Here is a 13,163-nt window from a genome sequence, read left to right on the forward strand (position 1 = left end):
ATGGTATATTTCAGGGTATTGTTATTCTGGTATAATATGGTATATTTCATGGTATTGTTATTCTGGTATAATGTGGGATATTTCAGGGTATTGTTATTCAGGTATAATGTGGGATATTTCAGGGTATAATTATTCTGGTATAATGTGGTATATTTTGGGGTATTGTTATTCTGGTATAATATGGTATATTTCGGGGTATTGTTATTCTGGTATAATATGGTATATTTCGGTTATTGTTATTCTGGTATAATATGGTATATTTCGGGTATTGTTATTATGGTATAATATGGTATATTTCGGTTATTGTTATTCTGGTATAATATGGTATATTTCGGGTATTGTTATTATGGTATATTTCGGGTTTTGTTATTCTGGTATAATATGGGTAATTTCAGGGTATAGTGATTCTGTTGTGTAACTACTATTCTGTCATTTGTATGTCTAGGTGGTCCGGTGACGTTCTCACCAGGTAACCTGAGCACCAGCAGCAGTGCCAGCAGCACCCTTGGTAGCCCTGACAACGATGAGTACATCCTCTCCTTTGAGACCATCGACAAGATGAGACGAGTCTCCTCCTACTCTTCCCTCAACTCCCTCATAGGTAGGAAAACTACTGACTTACACTACCCTTACTACTGGACTTACACTACCCTTACTACTGAGCTTACACTACCCTTACTACTGAGCTTACACTACCCTTACTACTGAGCTTACACTACCCTTACTACTGAGCTTACACTACCCTTACTACTGAGCTTACACTACCCTTACTACTGAGCTTACACTACCCTTACCACTGACTGAGCTTACACTACCCTTACCACTGACTGAGCTTACACTACCCTTACCACCGAGCTTACACTACCCTATACCACCGAGCTTACACTACCCTTACCACTAACCTACACTAACTACCCTTACCACCCTATTCTTACAGTTCTACTCCTCTCCTTTATTCCAAATCACCTCTTGTTCCTCTCAGTAGTAAGGGGTTGTAGTAACTACCACTTAAGTCAAATGTTCACTTAGTCATGTATTGATGTCAATGGGAGACTAAACATTTTACTTAAGTGGAAGTTACAATTGGCCTCTTTCAGGGCTCCAGACTAACATTTTAGTCTGGTGATACTCTCTTTTTCTGTTGGTGGAACAAGCCCATGATTTGGTCGCACCATTCCTTTCCAAGGCTTCAAGCAATATAACAGAATTAGGAATCACCTTATCTGTTACTGTTAAAATAGGGCTCCAGAATGTTCTGACTTCTTTTGTTCAATAGAGATTAATTTGCCCGAATCCTTTTTTTGCATTAATATCAAAGGCAAATTTATTTGGGGCTAAAACTCAAAAAACATTAGCTAGATTGGTAACACTATATATAATACTCACTGCTCGTAGTCATGCATTAATCTGAATGTCATGTCCTAAAGAAACGTTGCAGTTTGTAGCCTACTACCCTATGCACGAGCAATGGCTGATGCACATTTCAAGCACTCTGTATATCTCAAAGCCATATACTGAACAATAATATAAACGCAACATGCAACAATTTCAACTATTTTACTGAGTTAGTTCATATAAGGAAATCAGTCAATTAAAATAAATGTATTAGGCCTTGTGTGTATGGAACATTTCTGGGATCTTTTATTTCAGCTCATGAAACATGAGACCAACGCTTTACATGTTGAGATTATATTTTTGTTCAGTATAAAATATCTTTGTTGTGAAGTATTTGCTATTGACCTCAATATAAAGAGTATACCCCAGAAAGCTGAGAACATCCTTTCTTCAACAGTTGTTGTTTCCCACAGTTGTATTTTTAAATGTTATACAATCAGAGGGGGGAGAGCGTGTGGCTCGCGTGTCACAGCAGTCACCAGCGAAGCAGTTACAGGGGCAGGGCAAGACACTTTCATTACACGTATCTTGAGGATAATGCACTCTACTGTTTGACCAAATCATGGCTTTAGCCGGCAGAAAAATAGGACGTTTTGAACCTTGAGTGAGTTGACCTTGTAATGAATGTTCAGCTTGTGCCGATGCAAACAATACATTTTTTAAACTTGCACAGCCAAGTCAAAATGTGACTAAGCGGTCACAGTCTGGAGCCCTGCCTTTCTATACTTTTCCCTTTCTCCTGCTTCAATGCCCTCTTACCTGTAGGTAGGACTTGTTCTCAACCTACCATCCTCTACTGTTCAACTCACGAGGGTGCCCCTGGCTCCAAAAGACTGAGTGCTTTTCCTGGTCTCACTGAGGGCTGGCCCCGCTCTGTTTCCCCTATGCAGTGGTGATTGGCAGAAGCCTTGATGCGTCCTGACACTCAGTTTGCGTGTGTGGAGAAAAAGCATTAACTCACCAGCAACACGAAGGAGAGAGAAGGGGATTCCCTACCTTCTGTTGCCAGTTAGAGAAATGCCCACTTCACACACCAACTGCCATTGTATTTGACCAAGTACTCCAAAACAGTGGTTCCCAACTCCAGCCCCCCCCAAAAGTACATATTTTTGTTGTAGCCCCGGTCAAACTCGCCTGATTCAACTCATTAAGGGCCTGATGATTAGTCGACAAGTTGAGTCAGGTGTGTTGTCTGGGCTACAATGAAAATGTGTACTGTTGGGGGTACAGGAGGACCAGAGTTGGGAAACACTGCTCCAAAATATGAGGACACAGCTACAACGCACACACACACACACACACACACACACACACACACACACACACACACACACACACACACACACACACACACACACACACACACACACACAGAGGGGTGGCGTGAGACGAGTACTAAGTACACTACACACGCTTCCCCACTTCCATAAATCCCTCCAGTGCACCACTGACCCATGGAAACACACTGCTACGTTAACTCAGATTCATCAAACTCCCACAGGAAGCCCTGATTGGCCAAGTCCAACACAGCCACATCTATGGGTCTTTTCAGGACACAGTGGCATGCACTTTACCAAGTCTGACGAATAAACTACCAGGAAATGGATATCAAATATATTTTTGTATATAATATAAAAAATACACATTCTGGTAGACGTTTCTGTCGCTACCCTTTTAACCGGTGCGTTTAGCGTTCATTCAGCCTCTATCTAAATCCTTCCCAAGCTGCACTGGGGTCTCGAACACCGCCAAGGGGTCTGATTCATTCTAAACAGGTTGAGTATGAAATTGGCCCCTCGCCCACTGCTGTGTCCAGTTTAGCTTCTTGCCATAGAATAGTATTAGTCATTCTATTTCCATTGTCCTTACCTCCCTATGTGCTTGATTCTGACCCAGCTAGCAGCTCATGACATGGCATATATAAACAAACACCATGGGGCTGTACCATAGAGGGTTTTGCAATAGTGCTGACTCGATGCCTAAACATTTAGATATGTTACTTGTTTGGGAGCTGTTGCAGGAGCACCATTGGGTTGCGTTAGCTAACACTGGTCAGTCACACACAATATAGAATTGATTGGGCAATACCTGGTTGTTGATAGAAGTGCTCTTCGTAAAGGGACAGTTCACTCTCAAATCAACACAACAGATGACACAGAATATGGACTTTGAATTTTGGGTGAGCTACCTCTTTAAGGCCCTGAGAGAGACTAGCTTCCTGTCCAAGGAGTGTACTTGTACAGCAAGCTGCCTCACGCTACAGAAACAGGAGATTCTATTCCCTCCAGAAAATAAGTTGGAAACGCTTAGTGAATCTGGCCTTAAAAATGATAATGTCTTACATAGCAAAATACCACCCAGAGCACACCTACCTACTCTAAGGCGTTCTGATATCCTCCCTGACATTTCTGTTTGGCCACAGCAAGGACTTGGCTCAGTTTCTCCCTGTGGCAGTGCATTTAAGATGCTCGTGTTTGAATGAAGGAAATGTAGCTTACAGAGGCTGACCAAGACTTATATTGGATTGGGTGTTAAATATGCATTAACGGATGACCTTTGAGACATTTTTCTGTCTTGTCAGGATACTGCAGGGGAAGCTCCAAATGTAGCTGTTGTCGTAAGAAATATCATTTAGGATTTAACATGGTTGTAAAATTGTGCAGATGTTGCAAAGGTCCTCATACCAGGCCTAGCTGAAGACAATTCAGCCTGGGAATGATCTGTAGTCACACTCTCTCATGTTGAACTGTGTAGGGTGCTGTGGTGATAATGTGTCTATGCCAGTGAAAACTGAAGTATTTCCCTGTTTAAATGGAGGGGAAACGGTATTTCACATTCATCACCAGGGCTGTTTACCGCAGCACCTAATCACATTCATGCCCCCGGGCTAGAACCTAATCACCTCTTTACCTCGCTTACCCGCTCTCGCTTACACACACTCGCTTTTTCCCTTGCTCTCTCTCTCGCCTTCTCGCTCCCTCTTTCCCCGTGCTCTCTTTCTCTCTCTTTCTCATGCTTCCGCTCTTGCTTACCCCCCTTTGCTATCTCTCTCGCATGTACTCTTTCCTGTCTCTCCCCGCTCTCCCCCTCCAGCTCTCACCCCCCTCTCGGCCTACACTACAATCTGCTGCAGTACTATTAACCAGAGCTCCCGATTTTTGCTTTTGCTGCGACATGTGCCTCCACGCATTTTCACACAGTGTGTCTATGAAATGCACTGGCTAGCCGCAACAGTTTGTGATAGCCTGCCACGCCTCCCCTCACGTGTCCCTCATTCTACAGCCTCTGGAGGAGGATGAGTGTGTCCTGTCTAGGGGTTAAGACAGTGTCCTCTCTTAGCCTCAGTATGAAGTGACAACTCCCTAAGGACACTTTTCATTCTGTTCTCTGTCTACAAGTGTGAAGTGTTGGGGAGAGGGAGAAGGGCATTAACAGCTGGATATCTTCACTGCCGGCCGTCGAGACGAACAGAAGATTGCATCAGACAGAGGGAGAAAGCATGGAAACTAGATAGAGGGAGTGCTGTGTTCCTTGCAAAGTGAGAGTCAATGTGCCAAAATAATGAACTACAAGAAGAGGGGGGCACTCCTAATACAAAGAGAAAGGTGACAAGCAGGTTTAGGCCCGGAGCAAAACAAACTGATGTTGACAGCGCCTCCGTGGCCAAGCCCGGTGAGTGACCGTCTCTCTCCAACTCAGCTCAGCGGCACTGCAGTGTTCTGTCAGGTTGAGTGACAGCTTGGAATGAGGGATGACACCGCAGAGAGGACGACAGGATAGAAAGAAAATGGATAAAGAAAAGTTGGAGAGGGGAGATAGTCCTGGGTGGGAAGGGAGGGAATAATCACCAAAGTGAACACGCACACTTTCTCTGATAAACAAACACACAGACCTGTCGCCCTCGGTAGGTAGAAAAGACAATAGCAGAGCACTTGCTCATTCATATTCCGCATGATGATGACAATTGGCAGTCATGTTCCTCTCACAATCAGCAATGTTGCAGAAGCCAGCTGCCTTCATTGTGTGTGTTGATTAATGAGTTGCATTACCTGACACGGCGGCCATGTTGGATGTTTTTGGATGTTAGATGACCGGTGATTAGCATCAATTGGATGTTAGCGTTTGTATGTGATGATGATGATGGAGAATTCAGTGTGAGAGAGAGAGAGAGAGAGAGAGAGAGAGAGAGAGAGAGAGAGAGAGAGAGAGAGAGAGAGAGAGAGAGAGAGAGAGAGAGAGAGAGAGAGAGAGAGAGAGAGAGAGAGAGAGAGAGAGAGAGAGAGAGAGAGAGAGAGAGAGAGAGAGAGCAACAGAGAGAGCAACAGAGAGAGCAACAGAGAGAGAGAGAGAGAGAGAGCAACAGAGAGAGAGAGAGCAACAGAGAGAGAGAGAGAGAGAGAGCAACAGAGAGAGAGAGAGAGAGAGAGCAACAGAGAGAGAGAGAGAGAGAGCAACAGAGAGAGAGAGAGAGAGAGAGCAACAGAGAGAGAGAGAGAGAGAGAGCAACAGAGAGAGAGAGAGAGAGAGAGCAACAGAGAGAGAGAGAGAGAGAGAGCAACAGAGAGAGAGAGAGAGAGAGCAACAGAGAGAGAGAGACCGAGAGCAACAGAGAGAGAGAGAGAGAGAGCAACAGAGAGAGAGAGAGAGAGAGCGAGAGAGAGAGAGAGACCGAGAGCAACAGAGAGAGAGAGAGAGAGAGAGCAACAGAGAGAGAGAGAGAGAGAGAGCAACAGAGAGAGAGAGCGAGAGCGAGCAACAGAGAGAGAGAGCGAGAGCAACAGAGAGAGAGAGACCGAGAGCAACAGAGAGAGAGAGACCGAGAGCAACAGAGAGAGAGAGAGCAACAGAGAGAGAGAGCAACAGAGAGAGAGAGCAACAGAGAGAGCGAGAGAGCAAGAGAGAGAGCAACAGAGAGAGAGAGCAACAGAGAGAGAGAGCGAGAGCAACAGAGAGAGCGAGAGAGCAAGAGAGAGAGCGAGAGAGCAACAGAGAGAGCGAGAGAGCAAGAGAGAGAGCGAGAGAGCAACAGAGAGAGCGAGAGAGCAAGAGAGAGAGCGAGAGAGCAACAGAGAGAGCGAGAGAGCAAGAGAGAGAGCGAGAGAGCAAGAGAGAGAGCAACAGAGAGAGCGAGAGAGAGAGCGAGAGAGCAACAGAGCAACAGAGAGAGCAACAGAGCAACAGAGAGAGAGAGAGAGAGCGAGAGAGCAACAGAGAGAGAGAGAGAGAGCGAGAGAGAGAGAGAGAGAGATTATGCTGTGTACGTGAGAAAATGAGATGGTGAGAAGGTTGGCTCTCTTATTGATGGTTGCTAATCAAATATTGATACTAATCATGCTGTGTTTACGTGCTTGTTGAGAATGGGAGACAGAATGTAGATGTTCGCTAATGTATATTGATGGTGTTCACACTGTTGGGTCATTATGTGAAATGATAATTCAGTGTGTGTGTGTGTGCCTGTGTGTATTGATTGTAACTGATGCTGTGTGCCTGTGTGTATTAACGGTAAGTCACGTCTGTGAATACTGGATAATTATGTATATGGTTAATCATGCTGTGTGTCGTTGCAGGCGTGTCGTTCAACAGCGTTTACACACAGATCTGGAGGGTTCTCCTGCACCTGGCGGCCGACCCGTTCCCAGAGGTGTCCGACTTGTCCATGAAGGTCCTCAACAGCATCGCCTACAAGGTACTAAACATACACACTGTTCTCTCTCCTTCTGCTGTGTGTCTGTTTGGTTTTATGCGTTTTATGCGTTTATGCGTTGAAAAGGTCATGTAGTTTCATACACACACACTCTCTTGTTCTTACACACACACACACACACACACACACACACACACACACACACTCACATACACTCTCCCTCTTCCCTGGCATTTTCCCCACCTCGAGACCATTACTTTTGTGCAAATGCAATTAAGGCGAAACGACTCCCCCAGGCCAGCCACTGCAGAGGAGAAGCCTGCTGTTACTTAAGAAGGTGTAATAACCACTGTTGGCCCCTGGCGCTGGAGAGAGCCCTTGTATTTCCTGCTGCTGACACCATCAGTTCCTCGCAGTCCCCAGAGCTGTTCATCTCAGCTTTAGGGCTTCCCACTGAAGCCCCGTAAAAAAAACAACAGGACTTATTAGATATTACATTGCAACAGACTGTAATGTATGAAACATTGCAATAGACTCTAATGTATGAAACATTGCAATAGACTCTAATGTATGAAACATTGCAATAGACTGTAATGTATGAAACATTGCAAGAGAAAAATGTATGAAACATTGCAAGAGAAAAATGTATGAAACATTGCAAGAGAAAAATGTATGAAACATTGCAAGAGAAAAATGTATGAAACATTGCAAGAGAAAAATGTATGAAACATTGCAAGAGAAAAATGTATGAAACATTGCAAGAGAAAAATGTATGAAACATTGCAATAGAATAATGTATGAAACATTGCAATAGACTCTAATTTATGAAACATTGCAATAGACTCTAATTTATGAAACATTGCAAGAGAAAAATGTATGAAACATTGCAAGAGAAAAATGTATGAAACATTGCAAGAGAATAATGTATGAAACATTGCAATAGACTCTAATGTATGAAACGTTGCAATAGACTCTAATGTATGAAACGTTGCAATAGACTCTAATGTATGATGCCGCAGTATTTTTTTAAATATACATTATGTGTCACTGCTGCAGTCTGTTCCTCGCAGTCCCCAGAGCTGTTCATCTCAGCTTTAGGGCTTCCCACTGAAGCCCCGTAAAAAAAAAACAGGACTTATCAGATATTACATTTCAATAGACTCCAATGTTTGAGGCACTGCAACAGACTCTAATGTATGAAACATTGCAATAGACTAATGTATGATGCCGCAGTATTTAAAAAATAAAATATATACAATATGGGCCACTGCTGCAGTCTCAGGAAAGGGCATTTGACCATGATAACATCGTGGCTTGTACATTTATCATCTCCGGTGTACTCTTTCTCCTCAACACAATCCACAGTCATGTGCAACTCTTCTCTGAGACAGAGACAGGTGAAGCCCAGGTGGATATCCCTGTGAATCTCTGGATGTGTCCCAAAATGACCTCCAATTGAAGTAGTGCACGACGTAGGGAATAGGGTGCCATTGGGGATGCAAATCTCTCTGTTTCCTGCTCTTTTGATCCATCTGTAGATGAGCTTGGGAGGAACTATCATCTCTCTATTGCAGTGGTGTTTAATCTCCCAAAGGTTTTCTTTCCTACTGCAAGATGATTTTAGGAGGATTTTCTTTTATCAGCTCCCCCCCACCACCACCATCGCTCCCTCACAATACATTCTGCCCCAGATTCAAATTGACTGATTTAACCTGTAAATGATTGTTGCCGTAGAGTTGGTTTTCTCTAACATCTTACCTGGTGAAAAGAAAGTTAATGAACAAGCAAATGAGATGGTGACTTAAACGGTGTCTGCGATGTTTAGACACAAACAAATATTGGACAGTAAATTGTGCCTTCCTGTATTGTGCTTACGCAGCAAATTCTATTCCACTGAGACGTTGACTTTATGTTCATATTCTGATCGTCGTTTTTTTCTTATTGTTGCATTGTCGAGACAGAACCTGCAAGTGGGCATTCCATTGGACGCTGTATTACCATGTGTATTCTGTTCATGCGACTAATAAAACGTGAAACCTCAACCCTTACTCCCCTCAACAAGAAAAAACCCACATCTCACACGGATGCCGTGATTATGTACTAGTCACTTACCAAGTCCTCACACTCTTCAGCCCGGCAACACTTCAAAGGAAAGAACAAAGAGGGTCTACCCACACCTTCACACACACTCTCACACTTAAAAACAAGTGTCAATCTAGGTATTGTGTCTCGCGCTAAACGCAATCTTGACTGGAGTGTGTAACAGTTTGGTGCAGCCCACGTCTGTTAAAGCCAGAGCTCTCGACAGCCTTCCCTTGACAAGCAGAGAAATGCTCTCATTGGTTTAAGTGTCCAACTGAACAAATCCAATTGTTTTAATTAGTATTTTTAGCGCGTAGTTGCCAGGTGCCAAGGAGGATGGAAGTGTGAAACACATGCAGCTTCTTTGTTCTCCAAATTAACATTTTAATGCATTTTTCATGGGGGGAAAGGGGGATACCTAGTCAGTGGTACAACTGAATGCCTTCAACTGAAATGTGTCTTCCGCATTTAAACCAACCCCTCGGAATCAGAGAGGTGTGGAGGGCTGCCTTTATCGACATCCACATCTTCGGCGCCCGGGGAACAGTGGGTTAACTGCCTTGCTCAGGGGCAGAACGACAGATTTTTACCTTGTCAGCTCTGGGATTTGATCCAGCAACCATTTGGTTACTGGCCCAACACTCTAACCACTAGGCTACCTGCCACCCCTTAATAAGAGGTTTAAGCCTAAAGGTTAACTTGTTATATTTTTGTATGTGGTCCATACTTTGTGGTGATAAGATTGTAGGATTTAGGATTTGTAAGCGAGTCTGTGCTATTCTCTCACATTCTAACATCCGTTGTCCCGGGGTGTTGTGGGTGAATGTTATTTTGCAGCAGGGTTTCTTATTGCACAAGTTCAGGTAGGTCCCTTCCCGTTTCAGCCCGTTTGCTTCTGTTTGGTTCCTAGTGAATGCCCCTTTTTGGTTTTCTCTTGTGCCAACTTATACAGACCAACAGTATGAGTTAGAAAGAGAGCACAAACTGATCTGGGACCAGGCTTTGCACATTCGGGGAGACACTGGTAGAAAAAGCTCTAAAACCAACTGCATGAGTTCATGATCACTCTTCTCAACCCACAATCTCTGGGCCTTACTGCCTTATTCAGCAAAAAATCACCGCTCTCACTTCCACAATCCCTCCCCCTCGGTACTGCCTCCATCAATCAGATTGCTTCTTGCATCAGACCACCACCCCTTTCAACCAATCACACCTCACTTTGAGGCTGCTTCATGGGGCTATTATCGTTGATCAGGGAGGTGTTCTGTTCTTGTGTGCGCCCACAGACCATTTAAATCCCCCCTTTGAATAATTCAACACTCACAAGTGTAGAGATACTGGCTGGCTGTGTGTCCCAAATGGTACCCTACACAGTGCACTACTTTTCACCAGGGCCCAGTAGTTCACCAAATAGGGGATAGGGTGCCATTTGGGACCTAGATGCTGTTAACTTTGTCTGCTGCAGAAGCAGTTGGGTTGCAGATCTCCTGGCCCGCCGGGAAGCCTGTTGTGACAACAGGGTTTATATATACGCTTCAGTATCTCTCTTGCTTTGTGTATTTTGTTAGCATGGCTTTAGGAAGTGATGCGTAATTAAGGGAAGTAAGTAAGTAGGGGGGGTGACAGGATGTTACACAGCACCTCGTTGGCGTCTCCGTTAAGCTCACCGGTGACAACTGGACGAGTCTGTTCGAGCGAAGAACTCAACAGAATACAATTATGCCACAATATGTCATGTTTTGCATACATTACTTTAGGAGGCGTTGTCTATGGCGAAGATGACTATGTACCCACTGGTGGTGGAACGAGTTGGTTTGAACCAGCCAGGCACTTAATGCCATGCAATGATGGGACACAATTACGCAACAATTGTATTTAATGTTCTGTGTCCATTATGCTGGGAAACGTTGCCTATTGGAGAACGATACGCATGTTGTTTTCCATGCGTCGATGATGACTATGCACCAATGGTGGAACGTGCTGGTTCGAACCAAGCACTTTATACCATTCAATTATGGGATACAATTACTCAACAATTGTATGTGTTGCACTAAGCAGGAAGCTTAGTCTGTGGGGTAATGATAACCTATTGTCTACCATGCAATAATCCTGATGATTGTGTGTTGCATGGGAAATGACATACCGGTTATTTAATTTCTTACGCTGTCAGACTGACTTCACCAGCTCTTACTGATTGTGATAAAATGACAAGTTTCACATCTTCCTCCTTTTGCTATTCTCTCCCCTCTTCTTCCTCTTGCTGTGTTGTTTAATAATGATAGCTTTCCCCCTCTGCAGAGAATCCAGATATCTCCATTGTTCCTTAGTTGATATGAGCGTGTTGATTTAAGTTAGCGAAAACTCCCAGTGTGAGATGAGATCAATTTTACCCTTTGAAGATTTCTGTCTAAGAAGTACTGCTTCTCAGCTCTCTCTCGATGTGATGGTGTCTGTTTATGTGTGTGTTAAGAGATTTTTGCCAAAATGCTTTCTGTGTTTGTGTGGTAATTAGCACTGCGAACATTGCAGTGTATTATTTGTTGTGGTGGTGGTGTGATAATTGCTTGGTCTCTCCCACCTAATTCATCTTTTACTACTGCAGTTTGTGAAGCCTCTCAGATTAGTGGCAGCTCATCCCTAACGACTGTCATTTCTATGCTTCGTTTTAGTGAAGCGCTCGCCTGCAAACACGAGTAATTGATGCTGCCGCAACCCACACACACGTGTTATAGTAGCAAACTCTTAAACACACAGACACACACACACTACTACTGGCAATTAGCATAGAAATCAAATCAAAAGGCAATTCCAGATGGTAAAATGTGTTTGTTTGCTGGTGTTAACTGGATCTCCTAAAGCCAACCAGGTTTTTCTCTCTGCTCTGGCTTTTGTAAACAACTCACTGTTATTCATCAGGTTTCCCTCATTGAGTTTTACTCTCCTCTGGTGAATAGCTGTTACAGTGTATACTGGCGTTGATTCTGTTCTTGATGGGTGCGGTACCGGGAGGATTTCAAGGTGTCTGGCTGTTGCTGGTGTTGTTGTATAGATTATTTGTCAAAGGGTAATATGTTGAAATACAGTCCAAGTTCACCCAACAGTTACAGAACACAGTACAGTAGGTTTCCTTACAAAGTATGTTTTAGCCTACTTATGTTTGATATTACATTAGGCTCTAAATGGCTATCATTTCTAACTTTTTGTACTCCTGCTCTCTCTTTTCCCTCCGTCTCTCTTCTCCTCCTGTCGTCGGTCTCTCAGGCCCTGTCTCTGTCTCTGTCTCCCCAGGCCACTATGAACGCTCGGCCCCAGAGGATCCTGGACTCTGGCTCTCTCACCCAGTCGGCCCCTGCCAGCCCCACCAGCAAGGGGGCACACATCCACCAGGCAGGGTGAGGATATACACATACACACACACACGCTCAACTCATATTACACACAATCTTCATATTCTTAACCCTACCAGGATTATTGGTGTAGCAGACACACAAACACACACACACCACTTTACATCCACCATCCTCATTTTCTCACCAATACTTTCCTGCCCCCTACACTAACCTCCCTCTCCCCCATATCTGCCTCTTCCCCCAGTGGTTCTCCCCCCATGCCCAGTGCCAGCAGCTCCAGTCTGACTAACGAGGTGCCCAAACCCCCGACACGCGGAGGTGAACAGCCCCCCATGCGACCCCCCTACACCCCCACGCTGGGTGGACAGGCCCCCCACTCCCACCAGTTCCCCCGCACGCGCAAGATGTTCGACAAAGGGCCCTCCGGCTCTGAACAGGTAGCCTGACATCTTCATTTTCTAGAATCTCATTTCTGGTTGACTTGTTTCTTAAGGAGAAAAATAAGAAATAACCTAAGAACATTTAGAGTGATAGCAACTTTCCTTAACTGACTTTTGAAGTCTATAGTAAAGGAAGACGTGGTAGTTGAGAAGAAATCTCATTTAAACAATACGTTTATGCTAATTACCTCTATTGCTCAATTAAGACTTCTGGAGAAATGTTTTTATCCAACTTGATTAAGATGCTTCATT

General features: G+C 44.2%; 1 protein-coding gene across 7 annotated transcripts in view; it reads left to right on the plus strand.

Annotated features, from left to right (window-relative positions):
* Positions 1-13,163, plus strand: part of LOC118389397 (regulatory-associated protein of mTOR-like) — a 214,622-nt gene that overhangs the window by 174,795 nt on the left and 26,664 nt on the right. For 4 of the 7 annotated variants that reach the window (XM_052527656.1, XM_052527657.1, XM_052527660.1 and 1 more), the window contains exons 21-24: positions 446-601; positions 6,963-7,081; positions 12,383-12,513; positions 12,716-12,908. In XM_052527656.1, the coding sequence (XP_052383616.1) occupies positions 446-601; positions 6,963-7,081; positions 12,383-12,513; positions 12,716-12,908 (599 nt within the window). The remainder of the gene's footprint in view (positions 1-445; positions 602-6,962; positions 7,082-12,382; positions 12,514-12,715; positions 12,909-13,163) is intronic. The other 3 variants (XM_052527658.1, XM_052527661.1, XM_052527659.1) reach the window with 1 other exon arrangement.

The sequence above is a fragment of the Oncorhynchus keta genome, chromosome 10 (genome assembly GCF_023373465.1).
Source record: "Oncorhynchus keta strain PuntledgeMale-10-30-2019 chromosome 10, Oket_V2, whole genome shotgun sequence".
Classification (NCBI taxonomy): domain Eukaryota; kingdom Metazoa; phylum Chordata; class Actinopteri; order Salmoniformes; family Salmonidae; genus Oncorhynchus; species Oncorhynchus keta.